The following is an 18,306-nucleotide window of genomic DNA, read 5'->3' as shown; positions in this document are numbered from 1 at the left end:
CTGGTCTCTGGGCTGCATTGGGAGGAAATGAAGGTCTGGCTGTAGCAGGCTGGGCTGGGCGGCAGATGGTGCTTCAGGGAGCTGCTCTGTCCTGCTCAGTCCCCTGCACCTGGGGTGTCTCCTGGTGGTGTTTGCACCAGACCAGGCTCTTAGGACCCTGCCTCTCAAGTCAGCAGGTCAGATATGGGCTGGCAGGATGTTTTCTTGTCGGTCTCAGAATGGGCAGTCTGACCCCTGGGCCCTGATCTGCACCTGCCCATGAGAGGCTTCCCACCTGCCGGGAGCGGGGCTCCCTGTCATAGGGCCTGCGGGGGGCAGGCCTAGGTCTTTGGGTCCTGACTGTTCTTAAGCTCTCCTGGGACTCTTCTCAGGGTGCTCCTAGATGCCCTTGGTGTCTCTCAGGACTGCATGGCCCCACGTAGGGCCACACACGGCCACTGAGACTCAAGTCAGTCCAAGTAAACTGCCCTTGTAGTGTCCACATCTCGTGTGACCACGGCTCTAGGAGCCCCCTTTGCTGGCACCCACCATTACCCAGTTGAGGAAAGCCCTGGACCAAGGGTTGGGCGCCTGGGTCTGGGGGGGGCCCCTAAATGCAGAGTTCTGCCCTGCATCAGCTTCCCCCCTCCACCAACCACTGGTCACCAGAGCAACCCCAGGCAGAACCACCCACCAGGTACCTTTGTGCAGCGAATGCCTCTCTCCAGCAGAAAGCATTTAGATTTGACCTCAAGATCTGCTGGCGGAGTGAGCCTCTGGGAAGTAGCAGGGGAAGAGGCTCTCCTGGGAAGGGAGCAGAACCCCACGGTGACTCAGCTGGATGCAGATCCCCTGCAGGTCTGCACGGACACAGTGACTCCCAGGGGGCAGCCTGCTCTGGGGAAGGGGTTGGGTGGGGGAAAGGGGCTGGCCAGCCCTGCCCCCTCCTGCAGAACAGCTTTGATCCCAGGGCCCTTCCATCCCTGAACCCAGGGCCTGGAGGGAGGAGGGGCTCCGGTTACAGCAGTCCCCCCTCCCCTCTCTGGCCAGAGCCGCCCTTCTCCGCCCCTCGGTGACCCTCGTGGCCAGTGTCTCTGTGCTCCTGGGCGCTGGCCCCTCCCCACCCTTCCTCGTCTCCCCGCCCCCTGCCCTGAGCTGACCAGAGGGGCCAGGCGGGGGAGGGGCCAGTGCCACATGCACAGACTCCGCTTTACCCGGTCTGAGGCCAGTGTCCGCTGTGGGCTCCAACTTTGGGGCACAGGGGAGCCCAGGGCAGACAGCAAGGGCACCGATCACAGGTCTGGGAGGGTGGATGCCTGCAGGGCGTGGGGCTCAGCAGGGTCTGAGGAGGGGCTAGTAGCCACACCCCCCACCCTGTGGTCCCGCGGTCCTCATGCCGGCCCTGAGACCACTCCTGCCGCTGTTGCTCCTGGCTGGGCTGACTGCGGGGGCCAGCCTGCCGCCGGGGCCTGGGGGCCACCCAGGGGTGTGCCCCAACCAGCTCAGCCCCAACCTGTGGGTGGACGCGCAGAGCACCTGTGAGCGAGAGTGCGTCGGAGATCAGGTGAGCACAGGCAGTCCCCACCAGCCCGGCTGTGGGGGAGACCAGCTCCTGGGGGGCCCAGGGTGTCTTGGGGGTCTGGTCAGCACTGGAGGAGCCCAGACCTCACTCCTGCCCCAGGATTTGCCAGCACTGCAGAGGTGACCCAGCCACCCTTGACCCTGGAGGTCATTTTCTCTTGGGGCTCCCCACTCTTCGCACTGTGCTCCACGTGAGGGGCCCTGGGGACAGACACCCCCAGATGCTGCCTTCATGTGTCTGAAGATTGAATGGGCTTCCCTGGTGGCTCAGCTGGTAAAGAGTCTGCCTGCAATGTGGGAGACATGGGTTCGATTCCCTGAGTTGCAAAGGTCCCCTGGAGAAGGGAATGGCTACCCACTGCGGTATCGAGACCTGGGGAACGTCATGGACGGTACAGTCCATGGGTCCCAAAGAGTCGGACACGACTGAGCGGCTTTGATTTCTCAGTCCCCAGACCTGCCCACCCCGACCCTGAAACTCGCTGTTCTCGGGCCCAGCAAGGCAGAGGCCAGGGCCCTGTTTGGATGTGCTGTCCTTGCAGCCCGGCCCCACAGCACTACAGTGGCCTTAAGAACGTTGTACATCCTCCCCAGGCCTTCATGTCCCCATCAGTGCAATGGGAGTAACAACCACCTGCTTTGGGGGCCAAGGGTCTGGGGGCTCGGTGAGGTTCAACAAGGTGACCTGTGAGGGGCTGCTGGCAGTTGTGGCTCACCCCCAGATGGAAAGCCAACCTGCTCAGCTCCGGGGGGGACACTGAAGCAAGGAGAGGCAGTGGGCCTCCCACGCCCAAGCTGGGCATGCTGGGGTTGGGTGGGAGGAAGTGTTCAGGTGTCCGCTGAGCTGTGCCCCCCACCCTCCAGGACTGCGCGGCCACCGAGAAGTGCTGTACCAACGTGTGTGGGCTGCAAAGCTGTGTGGCTGCCCGCTTCCCTGACGGCAGCCTGGCTGCATCCAGGCTGGCGGCCTCATGTGAAGGCTTCGTGTGCACACAGCAGGGCTCCGACTGCGACATCTGGGACGGGCAGCCAGTGTGCCGCTGCCGGGACCGCTGCGAGAAGGAGCCCAGCTTCACCTGCGCCTCAGATGGCCTCACCTACTACAACCGCTGCTATATGGACGCCGAGGCGTGCCTGCGCGGCCTGCGCCTGCGTGTCGTGCCCTGCAAGCACGTCCTCAGCTGGCCACCCAGCAGCCCCAGGCCCCCCGATACCACTGCCCGCCCCACGCCCGGAGATGCCCCAGTGCCGCCTGCCCTCTACAGCAGCCCCTCCCCGCAGGCAGTATATGTGGGGGGCACGGCCAGCCTCCACTGCGACGTCAGCGGCCGCCCGCCCCCCGCCGTGACCTGGGAGAAGCAGAGTGACCAGAGGGAGAACCTGATCATGCGGCCAGACCAGATGTATGGCAACGTGGTGGTCACCAGCATCGGGCAGCTGGTGCTTTACAACGCCCGGCCCGAGGACGCCGGCCTCTACACGTGCACGGCGCGCAACGCCGCCGGCCTGCTGCGGGCCGACTTCCCGCTGTCCGTGGTCCAGAGGGATCTGGCCGGGGCTGGGGCCCACATGGCCGCCACCGCCCCGGCCCAGTGTCTGCCCAGCACGCAGGCCTGTGTCGGCCCCCCATCTGGCCGGGTCCTCTGGCACTTTGACCCGCAACGGCGCGGCTGCATGACCTTCCCCGTGGGCAGCTGTGCTGGGGGAGCCCAGGGCTTTGAGACCTACGAGGCGTGCCAGCAGGCGTGTGCCCATGACCCCGGGGACGCCTGCGCGCTGCCGGCCGTGCAGGGCCCCTGCCAGGGCTGGGAGCCGCGCTGGGCCTACAGCCCGCTGCTGCAGCACTGCCACCCCTTCGAGTACAGCGGCTGCGAGGGCAACGGCAACAACTTCGAGAGCCGCGAGAGCTGCGAGCACGCCTGCCCGGTGCCGCGCACGCCGCCCTGCCGGGCCTGCCGGCTCCGCAGCAAGCTGGCGCTCAGCCTGTGCCGCAGCGACTTCGCCATCGTGGGGCGGCTCACCGAGGTGCTGGAGGAGCCCGAGGCGGGCGGCGGTGGCATCGCGCGCGTGGCGCTGGACGAGGTACTCAAGGACGACAAGATGGGCCTCAGGCTCCTGGGCACCAAGTACCTGGAGGTGACGCTGATCGGTGTGGACCGAGCCTGCCCCTGCCCCAACGTGACGGCTGGCGACGGCCCGCTGGTCATCATGGGCGAGGTGCGCGACGGCGTGGCCATGCTGGACGCGGGCAGCTACGTGCGCACCGCCAGCGAGAAGCGCGTCAAGAAGATCTCTGAGCTGCTAGAGAGGAAGGCCTGCGAGCTGCTCAACCGCTTCCAGGACTAGCCTCCCCACCAACACCAGATCCCTGCCGACATGCTAGGCCCCGCCTTCCCCACACCCCCGCCCTCCGCCTGAATAAAAGTCCTGGATCTCAATGCCTGTGGGTGCTGGGGGCCCAGCCCCCGCATGCGCATGTGGCTCCGCTCTGAGATCAGGAGGGAGCACCAGTGAGGACCAGCCTGGGAGGTGGGTGCCACCTCCCCACGGCAAGAGGACCAGGCAGTCAGCTCGGTCCTGCCTCAGCATTCCCTGGGGCCTTTCTTCCTCCCTCCACTCACTGCCCGAGGGGAGCAACAGAGTCCAGGATGCCCGCGAGTCCTGACCCACAGGCCAGACCCCTCCTGTGCCCAGCATGGAAACCTCAGAGACAGAGACTGCCCACAGGCACCCTGCAGGGGTGCTCCCAGGAGATGACATGGGAGATACCAGCAGTGGGGTAGCAGGCCTTTATTCTCATGTTCTTAGCAGCCCTGTGGCCACTGGTCAAGAATCCCCAGTCTGGGCAGGGCCACGCCCCGCAGCCTGGCCCAGAGGAGCAGGGGCTTTGTTCAGGGACACAGGCATCACAGAAGAGGGAGTTACCGTTTCCTGAAAATTAGGCACTTGTTGTTGGCTGGCATGTCCACCTAGGGGAGATACTTAGGCTGGAGAAGCTGCTCCTGGTCCCCAGGGAGGCTGCCCACGACCACAGTCCTCTCCACCTACCATCCTCTCCAGGAGCAGGCCATTGGCCTGGCCCAGGTCCTTGAGCAGGGAGGTGTCCCGCAGCCCCCATTCGGGGTTCCTGCATGAGGGGAGGAGGTGGGGTCGTGGCCTGGGGGGGTCACTCGACCCACCTGCCCCCCGGCCAAGTCCCCTACCCAACCAACTCTGACCTGCATCTGAGAGTCAGGTCAAAGTCCACGTTACTCTGGGGAGAAATCTTCCCGTTGACAGCATAGGCCTGTGGAGATGGGAGACACCATTCTGCCACTGTCCACAGGCTCAGCCGTCCCCAGCCAGGCACTGTGCACACTTGCAGGATGGCATCCACAGAATGGAAAGGACCCATCCCTCGATGACCCCCAGACAGGGGACAGTGGAGGACAGTGCTGAACAAGGGCAAGTAACAGGGGAGTGCTGGAGAGCAGAGGGCTTGGGTGTGCTTCAGTGCTGACAGGAAGCTGGAGGGAAAGGCAACTGAAAATACCAAGACGAGAAGGTAGTCCAGAAAGGCCCGGACAGCCAAGGCCGCATGCCTGGGGAGGCCCAGCTCAGGCAGGAGCACTCACCCCATAGGTGATGAGCACAGCCTTGGGTTTGAGCAGGTGTCCTGCTGCTCTGAACAGGCCCTGCGGAGGGGGGAAGCAGAACAACAGTGAGGAGCTTTCCCAGGACTTCCCCCGGCCTGAGTCCCCATCGCTGATACAGAGCAGATCGGGCATTCCGCTCCCTCCCAGTGCAGGAAAAAGTGCCACATGGCGCAGGAGGGTGGCCCGTGGGTGGTTCGCCCACGCTCCCACAGACCTCGGTGCAACTCAGGGGGCTGATGTGGCTCATGTTGATGCAGAGCAGCAGGTCCAGCGACTGCGGCAAGATCCCGCCCCACTGCTTCCAATCCCAGGTCACGTCCAGGTACATAGGGGCCTTCACGTTGGGCAGCCCGTGGGCCTGAGTGGTGGCCAAGATGCTGCGGGAGGACAGCCAGTGGTGGGGGTGGCCTGTGCAGCCTTTTCTGAGCCCCTGCAATCCTGCTTGGGGGAGGCTTAGAGGAACCACAATGGCGGAGGGATCCAGGGCAGCGGGACGGGGCCCACTTTCACCCGCAGGGTCCCACCTTTCCGCCGCACCTGTCCAAGCAGCGCTGGTCCACGTCGGACGGCTGCCACTCCGCATAGGGGAAGGCTCGCGCGAAGTGGGCTGTGTGCTGGCCCGAGCCCGAGGCCACTTCCAGCACGCGGACGCCGCGCTGGGCCGAGTCCACGTACTGCCGCAACACCTGCAAGATGGGCTCCTTGTTTCGCTCGGCGGCCTCCGCAACCAGCATTTTTCCTCTCCCCCGCGGAGAGCGCCTTCGCGAGTTTGGCACAGCCGGAAGCGTCGGGGCAGGCAGTCAAGCACCGCGGTGCCCTTCGGGAGTGGTAGTCCGGAGCCGCGGCGCCCATCGGGAGTGGTAGTCAAGCACCGTGAGGGGGGCGGGGGCTGTGGCCTGGCCGCGTTGCAATTGGCCTTTCCCCTCCACGGACTACAATTCCCAGGAGGCCACGCGCCGCGCCTTAAAGGCACCGCAGTCCAGGGAGGCGCGCCGCGAGCCGCCGCCTCGGGACGGGAACCGGGAGGCAAGCTTGGGTCTTTAGTTTACAGGCGTCCATTGGCTCAGCACCCGGTGCCCGTGGCTGTCCTAGCACTTTTTCATAGTCCTTGTAACTCCGAAGTTGTCTCATTCGTGTCGCACTGGAACGGATTCCTTCCCTTTGTCTGGGTTTCTTTTTTTTTTTTAATTAAATCCCTCGGGGATTTTGGGGTCTGAGAGGAAAAAAAGTACATCTCACCCGCTGCGCCGCCCGGGAATCGAACCCGGGTCGCAAGAATGGGAATCTTGCATGATACCACTACACCAGCGGCGCGGCTGACAGCCGGTGTGTCCGCGAGGCTTAAGAGATTATGACGCAAGCCCCGCCGCCCAGCCCCGAGCAGAGCCGTCAGAGCGCAGGCGTCGCTGCGGCGCGAGCAGCAGGGCTGGGAGCACGGGACTTGAGGGGCGGGGGTCGGGAAGGCGGGAGTCCCGCCGATTCTCTCGGGCACCCAGCACTCCAGGGGAAGGAGCGGCGATGAGGGACGCGGTTTCTGGCCGACTGGATTCGAACTGGCGCTGTAGCAACCATAGCAACCGCGGCATTCCGGAAATTGTGGGTACGGGGCCATGGGATGGCCTTCGCGGTTGGACTGGGCTCTCGTCTGAGCTGGGCCGCGGGGCGGAGCTCCCTACGGTGGGCGGGAAAGTGGGGCGGGGCTCCCTGCGGTGGGCGGGGAAGCGGGGCGGAGCTCCCTGCGGTGGACGGGGCGCGGCCCCGGGAGGGGCGGGCCGCCTGCGGAGACGAGCCTGTACTGCTCTGGGTGTCTCTGTGGCCCTGCGATAAGCAGTGCAAACCCAGGGTTCACGGGTGTTGAGGGGTCGGTGACCTCCGAGTCTCGTCGGGGGCCGGTTTGTGTGTTCGACCGCTCTTCCCTGGTTGTCTCGGAAAGGGCCCTCTTAGCAGGTGCGAGGCGGCGCTCAACACTCGGGTCTAGCTTATCTCCATTGCTTGGCAATTTTTCTTGCGCGAGACGCTCCCTGCCCCCGCACACACCCAGGGTCGCTCTGACAAGAAGCTCTGAGAATGGCGCTTACCGGGCTTGTCTGGGGTTGCTCTCTCGGGGGCATGCAGAGTGGGACCGGAGACTACAGTATGAATGCGGTCAGATGGGGAGAACAGCCTTTGCCTCTTAGGGCCAAGACCTGGTGTAGGGTTGGCCAGTGTGAACACAAGGCCTCTGGAAAAGTTTCACTCAGTGGGCCGACCTCCAGACAGCCCCTTTAGCATTCAGCGTTACCACACTTTTTTCTTAGCCGACTTTCTCATTTCATAAGCTTTCATTACCTCACTTTTGCCTCAAATCCTGGTTTGCTGGGGCTTCCCAGGTGGTGCCAGTGGTAAAGAATCAGCATTGTCAATGCAGGAGATGCGAGAGACATGGGGTCAATCCCTGAGTTGAGATAGATCCCCTGGAGTAGAAAATGGCAACCCACTCCAGGATTCTTGCCTGGAAAATTCCACAGTGGGGAGGCAACACAACTGAGCAACACATGCACACCTGGTTTGTTGGGTATTTTCTGCGTCTCCAGGTGGACAAGAGGTGTCCGTCAATGTGAATCTCTGCCCCCCACCTGTGATGGTCAGTGGCCAGCTGGGGCCCCTCAGCCTCCTCATCCCCCCAAGGGGCACAAAGCTCCCTGGCCTTCCTGGGCTGCCCTGTGCTGTTATCATACAATAAACAATAGAGGGACATCTTCAGCAGTCCAGTGGTTAAGACTCTTCACTCCCAATGGGAAAGAAAGTGTTAGTTGCCCAGTCAACTGTTTGAGACCCCATGGACTGTAGCCTGGCCAGGCTCCTTTGTCTGTGGGATTCTCCAGGCAAGAATACTGGAGTGGGTTGCCATGCTCTCCTCCAGGGGATCTTCCTAACTCAGGGACTGAACCCCATCTCCTGCACTCAGGAGGCGGATTCTTTACTGCTGAGCCATCATCCCTGGTCAATGAACTAGATCTCACATGCCACAACTAAAGAGCCTGCATGCTGCAATGAAAATCAAAGATCCCCTGTGCGGCAACAAACACCCAGACACAGAGCAGCCAAAGAAACTTTAGAAAAAAAGAAATGGATATTTGGTCTGCATCCTGATTTCTGAATAGAACTCTTAAAACCCTGGGATTTTCTGAAGGAAGGGGTGAGAGGAGCATCTGTTATGCATAACGAGCCCCTTTCAACCTCACCTGGGTTCACACCAGATGGGTGACAAGTCAGGAAGGGGGGTGGGGGGGCTGGTTGCCAGGGAAAACTTCAGCCCCACTCCTGACCTCTGACCTCTTGGGATAGGGGGCTGGAGACGAAGTTAATCTACAGGATTAACCAGTCCTACCCATGTGATGGACCTCCACTCAAACCTCAGATGGAGGGGATCAGGGAGCTTCCAGCCAGTGAAGGAGGAGGGCTGGGAGGGTGGCTCCCGGGGAGAGTGCGGGGCTCCACACCACTTCCCACACCTTCCTTGGGCATCTCCTGCATCTGTTCCCGAGTTGTGTCCTTTGTGGTAAACCAATAAGGTAAGCAAAATGCTCCCCTGAGTTCTGTGAGTCATTCTGGCAAGTTACAGGACCCTGATTTACAGCTGGTCAGTCACAAATCCACCTGCATTAGCAGGAGCTGCAGGAGACACTGATTTGATCCCTGGGTCAGGAAGATGCCCTGGAAAGGGGGATGGCAACCCACTCCAGTATTCTTGCCTGTTGTGTTGTGGGACTGAGCCCTGAGCCTGTGGATCTGTGTGGACACTGGGTGGGTGGAGTTCGAATCCACTTAGATTGTAGGATACCCAGATGGGGTCCAAAGAGAACTAGAGGATTGCTTAGTAAGAAAAGCCCAAACTCTTTGCGTCAGAGGTGTGTCCTGTAGGACGGAGGGAGCCTTCCTGTTATATGTGCTGCCCACATGCCCAGCAACGTCTTCCATTTAACAACCCTTGACCTCAAGTTGCCCTCTGCTTGCCGTTCATCCCTCTGGGCTGGATTCTGTGTGAACTGACACCCGCCCTCCCTCCACACTCATCAGGCTCAGAGCCTGGGGCAGAGGCAAAAGCAGTGGGCAGAGCAGTGGGCTTCGCTGCAGTATGAGCGTGCATGCGTGTGTGCATGCATGCATGGGAGCACCTGGGACTGTGTGAAGGTGTGTGGGCACACACTTTCCATGAAGTCCCGGATGTATGTCAGACTCTGAAGCCCCCCAGGAGATGCTGAACATGGGACCCCTGGAAGCGTCCCACGCCTGGGCCTGCGCTCAGTGCTACCTCCTGAGGTTGTGTCCTGAGGGTTACTGTTGGAGCCAGAAGGGCCCTCTTGGCTACTCCTGCCACCTCGTGATGTCTAGAGCCAACAGCGGCGTCCAGCTTCCTTCCTGGGGTCCAGGCCCAGGCGCCCACCACCTGCTGAGCTCCCTCCCGAGCCCTGCAGAATGTACCCAGGGTGCTCACCCACTACTGATTCCCTCAGCATATTGATTTTCCAGAGCTACAGTGACAAATTACTCCAAAGTGTGGTGGCTCCAAACAACAGTTTCCTTTCTCACAGTTCTGCAGGCCAGAAGTCCAGAATAAAGATGTCGGCTCCCCAACGGCCCTACCGGAAGCTCTTGCGTCAGCACAGCTTCCTGCTCCTCTGTGGCTCCAGGCACTCCTGGGCTTGTGGCCACCTCCCTGCCATCTCTTCTCTGGTCTCTCTGTGTCCTAATATCCCTCTCCTTTTTATCTTTATTTAAATTTTTTTTCTTTTTTAAGTTATGAAAGTATGATAACACATTTACAGGATACTTGGAAAATATAAAGTTACATAAAGTTCCACTATATATGACAATTATTTTCTTAAGTAGATTTTTAGTTGGAGTTTCAATAACAAACTCTTGGAAATTAATAGAATTTTAAAAATTAATAGGATGAATAGACAAGTCGAAGGATAGAGTAGACCTGAAAAGCACTATGAACCAATTCAACATAATTAGGATTTATACAGTGTTCACACAATGGGAGGATACGACCCTCTCCTTTCCCAAGAACAGGCTTCACTGGATTTTAGGACCCTCTCTAATCTGGGATGACATTATCTCAAATCCCTTGCTTTAATTATATCTGCAAAGACCATTATTCTAAACAAAGTCATTTTCTGAGGTTCCAGGTGGTGTTTCTTTGAGGGGCCACTGTTCAACTCACTGTATTTGGGTGTGAGAATGGGCAAGCCCTGGGAATTCCCTGGCAGTCCAGTGGTTAGGACTCAGTGCTCTCACTCCCAGGACAGGGGCTCAATCTCCAATCAAAAAACTAAGAGCCTACAAGCTGCAGCCAAACAAACAAAAAGGGATGGGCAGTCCCTGGACACTTGATGGCAGATACAGGAGCATCCTGCCAGAGCTTTTCCTGGGGCCACTGACCACGCTTTGTTGGCAGAAGCCCATCCTTCACTCTGGGTTGGTGAGGGCATGAACTTCAGATCTGCAAAATGACTGAGGATGGCTGAAAACTTAAACTTTCTCCTCTAATATAAAATTTCAGTATCATATTTAGAGCCTTTTAGAAGAGAAAGTCTGGAGCAGGAACTGGCAACCCACTGCAATATTCTTGCCTGGAGAATTTCATGGACAGTGGGGCCTGGCAGGCTATAGTCCATGGAGTCACAAAGAGTTGGACACGACTGAGCGACTCATGCACACAGAAGAGAAGGGCTTCCCCAGTAGCTAAGCAGAAAAGAATCTGCCTGTCAATGCAGGAGACATGGGTTTTATCTCTGGGTTGGGAAGAACCCCTGGAGGAGGGCATGGCATCCCACTCCAGTATCCTTGCCTGGAGAATCCCAGGGACAGAGGAGCCTGGTGGGCTACAGTCCATGGGGTTGCAAAGAGTCAGACACAACTTAGTGACTAAACAATAGCAAAGAAGAGAAAAACCCTAACGTCTTCATTAGGGTTAACTGGAGTCAGTAAGGTAAAGGTCCCTCCTTGCTACGACACCCATGTTTTCTGTGTGGCTCCAGGCGTTTCTGGGCTTGTGGCTGGGTGCTGGGTGAGGCTCCTGCCTCCTGTTCAGCTGCCCGTGACTGACTCTGGGCTGGGTTCCCAGCCTCTCTGACAATAGGGAATGTTTGCCGGCTGCAAGACACTGTCTCTGGGGGCTTAGCAGGTTGCTCACTGTCATGGACAGTGTAGTCCAGGCAAGGCCAGACTGGCCAGGCTTCCTACCCCAACTGGAGAACCGACCTGAGCTCTTGGTCACAGACCGACTAGACCCTCAGGCTGGGCCCTCCCCATGCCTCCTGGCTCTGTCCCCAAGTCAGGGTGGGTCAGGTGCTCAGGCTAAGTTCTGGCATCAGGGAGTCTGGGAACGCCCCTGGGTGGCAGTCGGGGTGGGGAGAGAGGCCCTTCCCTCCTGCACACAGGTGTCAGGGCTTTACTGCCTGCCCCCCTACAAACTTGCCTTCTCCTCCCTGGCTGCCAGCGGCCCCGGCTCAGTGTCTTTGGGGACCTCTGGGTTCCTTCACACACACCCCCGCCCCCAGCCTGCCCTGCAACCCATCCCCCACTCTCGCCTGGCAGGACCATTCCTCTTCTGTGGCTTTCTCCTGGAGACTTTCCTAGGGCTCTGGACCCAACCTTTGCCCTCAGACAAGGAGCAGGGGCAGGGCTGGGACATTAGGGTCTAGCAGCCTTGCCCACCATCAAGGCCAAGCCTGCCTGCCCATCAACAGGGTCCTCTCCACGCTGGCCTGAGGGGGGTGCCCACCATAAGAGGAGGAGCTGTCAGCTCTATGTCAGCCCAGGGCCTGGCTCCTCCTGCCCAGAGCATGTGCCTTCTGGAAGAGACCCTCCCCACCCCCAGGCCCCTCACCCTTCAAAGTCTCCCCAGCGTGAGTTAGCATTATGCTCGAGGCCACTGAAGAGACCAGGGCCGCGAGCACGGATGACACAGGATCATGCTGGCCTTGACACAGCTGGGGGGGAGGGGCGGGGGATGGGCCCCAGGGGTGGAAAGGGGGCCCAGCGTGGCTGGAGGTGGGTGTGTGTGCTCATGCCCTGGCTCCCTGGGCATGCTCTCCCCTTTCAGGTCACAGGTCTTGTGGGAGTGGGGGCAGCTCCACCTCACCCTCGGGAAGGAGCCATGGGCAGGCTAGGGCCCAGCGCCGACCCCTCCCCTGCAGGCAGGTCTGGTTCCTCCTGAGGCACGTCACTGCAGTAGGTCTAGTGTCCTGACCCCAGTGCCTGGGGCGGGTGGAGGAGTAAGTGGTCTTTCTCCCGCGGGGGATGACAGGCAAGCTGGGCTCCTTCACCTGCTTTCTGCACCCCCCCAGCACCCAGGGTGCTCCTGGATTGGTAAGGGGCCTTCCGCCCCCTCCCTGGGGTGTGCAGGCGCACACGTAGCAGAAGGTACCCAGCTCCTGTCCCGTGGAAAGAAAGAGAGATTCCCAGGGTGTCATGTTTCTGCAGAAATCTGGGGGTCGACCCGCTGTTCTCATCTTTGACCCCAGCTCAGTCGCGTGTGAGTGAACCGCAGCACTGGCCCAGGCCGGCCCAAGCAACTTGGCGGAGGGTCTCCGACTTGCGGTGCGTGGGGACACCCTTGCTTCCAGGGTCCACACAGATCATTCCCAGCTCCTGTCAACGTCTCGGCTCCTGGGACACCACCGGCGACCCCCCGAGGGCCTGAGCCAGAGCCTCGCCACGTCTGGGTGCCCGTGGCCCCCGAGCCTCCTCCAGTGGCGGACGGCGGCCCGGGCCCTGAGCAACTTGCTTAAACTCCGCCCTCGGACCTCGCTGGGGGGTACCGCCAGTTTCCCCAAGGCTCCAGCACCACCCCTGCCGCGAGCCTAGGCGCGGGCCCTTTAAGGTCCGGGGGGTGTGCGGCGGGCCCGCCCCCTCCCCGCGGCGCCGGCCGCCTGTTAAAGGGGCCGCGCCCTCGGCGCCAGCCTAGTGCCAGCCGGGCGGAGGGCGCGAGGTCTGGCCGCGGGCCGGCGGGCGGGGAGGGCGCGGAGGGCGCGGGCGCGCTGCGGCCCCTCCGCACCATGTACACCATCACCAAGGGACCCAGCAAGCTGGTCGCGCAGCGGCGCACAGGTGCGCGGCGGGGGCGGGCAAGTCAGGGAGGGGACTGGCGGGGGTCGGCACACGCTGCCCGCCCCCGGCGCGGCGCCGGCGGCTGACGCGCGCTCCCGGTGCCCGCAGGTCCCACGCAGCAGCAGGTGGAGAGCAGGCTCGGCGAGCTCCTGAAATGCCGGCATTCCGCGCCGAACCCGCAGCACTCGCGGGCACAGCCGCCGGGCCCCTGGCCCCTGTCGAGGTGAGACGCGCGGCCCTCCCCTCCCCCGCCGGCCGCCGCGGGGCCGTGAGGGTGACCTTGGGGAAAGGTTAGCGGAGCCCGGGCCACATGCTCCCGGCGGGCGCGGAGGGGGCGGAGCCCGCCGACCCTGCCCGCCTGCGGCTTTCGACCGCGACTCCGCGCTTCCGCCTCACCTGGCACCTGGCTGGGTCGGAGGGAACCGGTCCGGGGTTGCGTGACACACCTCCGAGCCCTGGGGCCCCACGCACCCAGAGTCGGGAGGAAGCCGACCCGCTCCTGGATCTGAGGGGCTCCAGGCGGCTGAGTCAGGTGCCCTGGCCGACCTTGGACGGGGGAAGCCAAGCTTTGAGAGGAGCTGCCGCGGACTCGCCCTGTAGGGCGGGAGCGGCCGCCGCCGGAGGCTGCCAGCCCCGTGCTGGCCGAGCAGCGGGGGAGAGGTGCACGTGGTTCCCTAGGGCCCTGCCAGGCCGCTGCTCTCCTCCGCCTTCTACCCGAGTCCCCACCGGTGCTTTTCTGCCTCTCCTGACTAGCAGTTTTGCTGGTTGCCTCAGTTCCACCACTGTGGCCTCCAAGTCACTGTGCCCAGGAGGTCAGCGCCTCCATCTCCGGGACTGAACCTGTAACTTTTTGGCTTGAGTCCGATCTCTGGTCTTATTCTCTGCAGGCTCAGGGCCCAGGGCTTGGTCCAGGCCACACAGGCCTGAGGCTCCTGCGGGCTGTGGGTGGGTGGGGGCAGCAGTGACAGGCCTTGGGATTTCTTCTCTAGTTGAGGACAGACAGCCTCCGGGTTGGTAAGAGCTGGGGGCTGTGTTGCTGGGTGCCCTCATCCTGCCCTCCCGCTCAGTACCGGCCTGAGATGCCACAGGTAGGGGCAGCCTGTGAGACCCTTCTAGGCTGAGGCCCCTTCCAGTGGCCTCCTGCTAGGAGCACGCTGACACTCTGAGGCTGGTCCTGTGAGGACCACAAGCGCCTCCGGGGAGAGGGGTGCGTGCGGCCGTGGGGGCCGCGTCCCAGGGCCCACTGTGCTGTGTGACCCTGCCTTGTGACGCCGGCCCTGGTCCTTAACCGCCCTGACGCCCTGGGGAGGGAAATGAGGCACACCACCCCCCACCCCACCCCCGTCACCCAGGCAGGAAGACCCCACTCTCTTACCTGGAGAAGCTCGTGCTTTCTCCATGCACCTTTGCAGGGGAGTGGGGGAGAAAACGTGCGGTGTGTGCAGGGTCCGGGTGCCAGGAGAGATGGAAGAGACAAGGGGCGGCAGCCAGCCAGGTCTGGGTCAGGGGTGCTGGTTCTCGGCCCCACCTCCACAGCCCCGTCTGGCAGGGGGGCAGCAGGAAGGCAAACTGTGCTGGCCGTGCCATCCCCCCTTCCCTCTGAAGTCACCCCTTCCCTGAGCCACTCCCCTCCCAGCCTCAGGGTTGATCCCTCACTGGGAGGCCAGAGCACCTACAGGTCTCCCACACCGGGACCCACAGCCTTGCTCCTGAAATTTCTGGCAGGGGGGACCCACCAAAATCACTCCACCCAGACTTCCGGTCCACCCTCCCTCAGCCAGACTTGCCGGGGAAGAAGGAGTATGAGCCACTGGGGTGCTCTGTACCTGGCGCACCGCGGGTGCCCCAAGCGTCTGCTCCTGACTGGGCTTGGGTCTGGGCGCTGCACATTGGTTGTGAACAGGCTTGTGAGTCTGGGCCTTTGATGAGCTCTCTCTCCTTGAGCTAGAGAAAGACCTGCTGTCAGGGTGGTGGGGGGGAGAGCAAATGGGACCCTATGACCATCTGATGGTGCAGGAGAGGCAGGCTGGTGGGGGAGGAGGCTTGGGAGCTGCACTGCCTTGTGGGCTTCGGGCTCAGACACGCGTACAGTTCTGATGCTGCCATCCACTCACCACGTGTGACTCTGGACAGGTCACTTTTCTCTTGAGTCTGGGCTGAAAATGGGCGGGTGGTCTACATTGGAGAATAGCGAAGGGGATGAAGAGGAGGCCCTAGTTGGCAGGCCTTGAGCAGGGAGTCCAGAGCTGCTGCTGCCGTGGGCAGGGCCTGCCAGTGGACCGAGTCCCTGGGTGCTGGCACAAGGGTGGAGGTGGGGGTAGCACCGGACCTGACCATAGGCACACAGGGGAACAGTGCCCTTTCCTCCAGAGGGCCCATGGGGCCGCCTTACGTAATTGCCAGCAGGGGGCGGGCAGGTGCCAGCCTGAACCCCTTCTCAGCCCTAGCCAGGCCGCCCTCTGGTGGTTGAGTCACTAAGTCGTGCCTGACTCTTGCGGCCCCATGGACTGGACTCTCCAGGCAAGGATACTGGAGTGGGTTGCCATTTCCTTCTCCAGGGGATCTTCCTGACCCAGGGATTGAACCTGGGTCTCTTGCATTGTAGGCGGATTCTTTACCACTGAGCCACCAGGGAAAGTACCCTCTAAGTACTGGGCAGTTTGTTGCCTTTGACTGCAATTCTTTTCTTCCTTCTTGGATGCTCAGTTTCCAAGTTTTCCTGGAGTTTGTGGCCTTGCAGGGGTAAGGTTAGCAGGCAGGTGAGGGGCTGTCCCACTTCAGGACAGACATCCACGCACTTTGGTTGGTGTTGCTCAAGCCTGGGAGCAGCCCTGCCCCTCCATGTTCTCGGTGGCCACCCGACCTGCCAGCCTGGAGCTGGCGGGACTGGTGCCCCTCAGGACGCTCCTCTTTATTTTAGTGCCCCTCTCAGCTGAGGAGGAACCCCGCGCGGCGGTGGGGCACCTGAGCCCAGGATGGCGAGCAGGCCGGCGGGACCGCGAGTGCCTGGCGGAGTGGCACGTGCAGCCCAGGACTCCCGGCTCCCACCTCCTGCTGTAGGTGTGGGCCCCGCTCCCTCCACGGCCCTGTCCCGGGCTTCATGTGTGCAGGGCTGGGCCAGCTGCCTCCGGTCAGGGCAGCCCATCCATGCCCTGGGCCTGGCTGGCCAGGGTGGGCCCAGTGGCCACCTGGACATTGAATGCCCACCAGGCCAGACTCCAGCACCCAGGGCCATCTCCTCACTCAGCATTCCTACCCTGTGGGCAAGAGCACGGTCCTTGCCTGGAAGCTGCAGGGGTGGACCAGGGCCACGGTCACCCTCCCCACTCAGGATGGCCCACTCAGCACTTGGCACTGTCTAGCCAGACCAGGAGCTGTCTCTGGGGCCGGGGTAGCTGCGAAGGGCAAAGTCCACCTGCTCTTGTTTGGGTCCTTCCTTCCATCCTGGGGGCATCTTGAGATGAAGAGGCTTCTGTGGGGAAGAAAGTGACCAAGAACTGTGCCTGGGGGCGGGGTTGGGCCGAAAAACATGTTTACTCAGGTCAGAACCTGGGCTGCTGGAGGCCTGGCCCATCAGTGGGGAGGGGGGAGGCAGGTGGCAGTGGAGGTTCCTGAGAGACCCATGGGGGGCCGTCTGTGTGCCTTGAGCATGGGGCTCTGCGGGGATCTGGGGACACAGAGCCCCTCTGCAACCTTAGACCTGCCTCAGGGCCAGGGGCTGCAGGTGTGAGCTGAGCTGTTGGGGATGCAGGCCTGCGGGAGAAAGGCCTCGGCCACCAGCTGCAGCCCACAGCTGCCCTGTGGTTCAGGGAAGTGCCCGGACTGGGCCTAGCCTGTGGGGCGGGGTGGCCTGCGACTGCTCCGGGAGCTCTGCCAGGTAGCACCTGGCCTGGGAACGTGGCTGAGCGTCTCCTCGCCTTCCCACAGTCCAGGGCCGAGGCTCGTGTTCAATCGGGTGAATGGCCGCCGGCCACCGGCCACGTCCCCATCCCTCGAGGGAACCCAGGAGCCCTACACACTGGCCCACGAGGAGAACGTCCGATTTGTGTCAGAAGGTAGCGCTGAGGCCCAAGAGAATGGCCCAGGCCACGGGTCCCCTTTCCACTGTAACCTGAACTTGAAATCCCTGGAGGGCTGGGACGTACCTGGGCTCTGGGCCTGTCGGTCCTGTGACCGTCCAGCGGGCCACCTGTTCCCATTCCCAGCTCTGGGCAGGGGTCCAGGCTAGCCACTAGGGTGGGAGGGTGCCAGGGACCTGACTCAGTGTGACCGTCCTCTCCCTACAGCCTGGCAGCAAGTGGAGCAGCAGCTGGGTGGTGGCCCGGCCGGTGAGAGCGGGCCAAGGCCTGTGCAGTACGTGGAGAGGACCCCCAACCCCCGGCTGCAGAGTGAGCCCTCCCCCACCCTCAAGGAGCGCCCCCCCTCCACCCCTGACCTGGTTCAGCCAGGTTCTAGCCACAAGGGGGTGGGGCGAGGAATGGAACCTGATCCCCTCTTCCCGCGTCTGCTACAGCTGGGATTTGGGTGAGGGGCTTGTGGCCAGCTGGAGGGGGGACACACGCTGGTCCGCCGGGAAGGTGTGTCACTGCCCAGCCTTCTGTTTCTCCACAGACTTTGTACCCATCGACCTGGATGAGTGGTGGGCACAGCAGTTCCTGGCCAGAATCACCAACTGCTCGTAGTCACAGCTTTGGAAGGAAGGCTGTCTTGTGCAGGCCCTGGCCCTGACCCACGCTGGACCCTCTGCCAGGAGAGGACCATGGCGCTCTGTCCACCCTCTGTGGCAGGCCGTGCTTCACCCTGGGCCTGGCCAGGCGCCGGCCACACCTGAAGTGCCAGCATTTGGACTTTTGCCCCTGCTGACCCCTTGGCCCAGCTGTTCCAGGCTACCGGGGGCCAGGGGTTGAAACTGTCTGACCTCAGTCCTGCTCACTGTGCCCGGGGACCAGCCTGTGGGGCTGGCAGGGAGGAGCTCCAGGCTAATAAAGTTGAGAAACTGCCTTTTGGAGAG

At 62.1% G+C, this 18,306-nt stretch overlaps 3 protein-coding genes and 1 non-coding gene across 8 annotated transcripts; 2 read left to right on the top strand and 2 right to left on the bottom strand.

Moving 5' to 3' along the window:
* The first annotated feature begins 139 nt into the window (after positions 1-139).
* WFIKKN1 (WAP, follistatin/kazal, immunoglobulin, kunitz and netrin domain containing 1) lies at positions 140-3,986 on the top strand. The gene is made up of 2 exons (XM_055409035.2): positions 140-1,543; positions 2,425-3,986. The coding sequence occupies exons 1-2, from the start codon at positions 1,373-1,375 to the stop codon at positions 3,904-3,906; spliced, it is 1,653 nt and encodes a 550-aa protein (XP_055265010.1). The 5' UTR covers positions 140-1,372; the 3' UTR covers positions 3,907-3,986.
* A 349-nt stretch (positions 3,987-4,335) lies between these two features.
* On the bottom strand, positions 4,336-6,016 carry METTL26 (methyltransferase like 26). The gene is made up of 6 exons (XM_055409038.2): positions 5,733-6,016; positions 5,410-5,572; positions 5,175-5,234; positions 4,779-4,846; positions 4,609-4,687; positions 4,336-4,529 (listed from the first exon to the last, which is right to left on the bottom strand). The coding sequence occupies exons 1-6, from the start codon at positions 5,927-5,929 to the stop codon at positions 4,482-4,484; spliced, it is 615 nt and encodes a 204-aa protein (XP_055265013.1). The 5' UTR covers positions 5,930-6,016; the 3' UTR covers positions 4,336-4,481.
* Positions 6,017-6,438: 422 nt separating this feature from the next.
* On the bottom strand, positions 6,439-6,509 carry TRNAG-CCC (transfer RNA glycine (anticodon CCC)). The gene has a single exon. It is a non-coding gene; the product is annotated as a tRNA-Gly (tRNA).
* Positions 6,510-6,629: 120 nt separating this feature from the next.
* On the top strand, positions 6,630-18,295 carry MCRIP2 (MAPK regulated corepressor interacting protein 2). Of its 5 annotated transcripts, none has more exons than XM_055409051.2 (7): positions 6,651-6,791; positions 12,710-13,295; positions 13,404-13,518; positions 16,196-16,351; positions 17,223-17,350; positions 17,582-17,683; positions 17,907-18,295. In XM_055409051.2, exons 2-7 carry the CDS (start codon positions 13,244-13,246, stop codon positions 17,975-17,977), a joined length of 624 nt encoding a protein of 207 aa, XP_055265026.1. In that variant the 5' UTR covers positions 6,651-6,791; positions 12,710-13,243; the 3' UTR covers positions 17,978-18,295. The 5 variants fall into 5 exon arrangements, with proteins under 5 accessions (XP_088689369.1, XP_055265028.1, XP_055265026.1 ...); XM_088833244.1 differs by having other exon boundaries at positions 6,778-6,795; positions 9,770-13,295; XM_088833243.1 differs by lacking the exon at positions 12,710-13,295 and having other exon boundaries at positions 6,630-6,795.
* Positions 18,296-18,306: the final 11 nt, after the last annotated feature.

Source organism: Moschus berezovskii, chromosome 27, assembly GCF_049115385.1.
Source record: "Moschus berezovskii isolate FMDL1 chromosome 27, NW_MosBer_1.0, whole genome shotgun sequence".
Classification (NCBI taxonomy): Eukaryota; Metazoa; Chordata; class Mammalia; order Artiodactyla; family Moschidae; genus Moschus; species Moschus berezovskii.
This window is presented reverse-complemented; position numbering and strand designations above follow the sequence as displayed.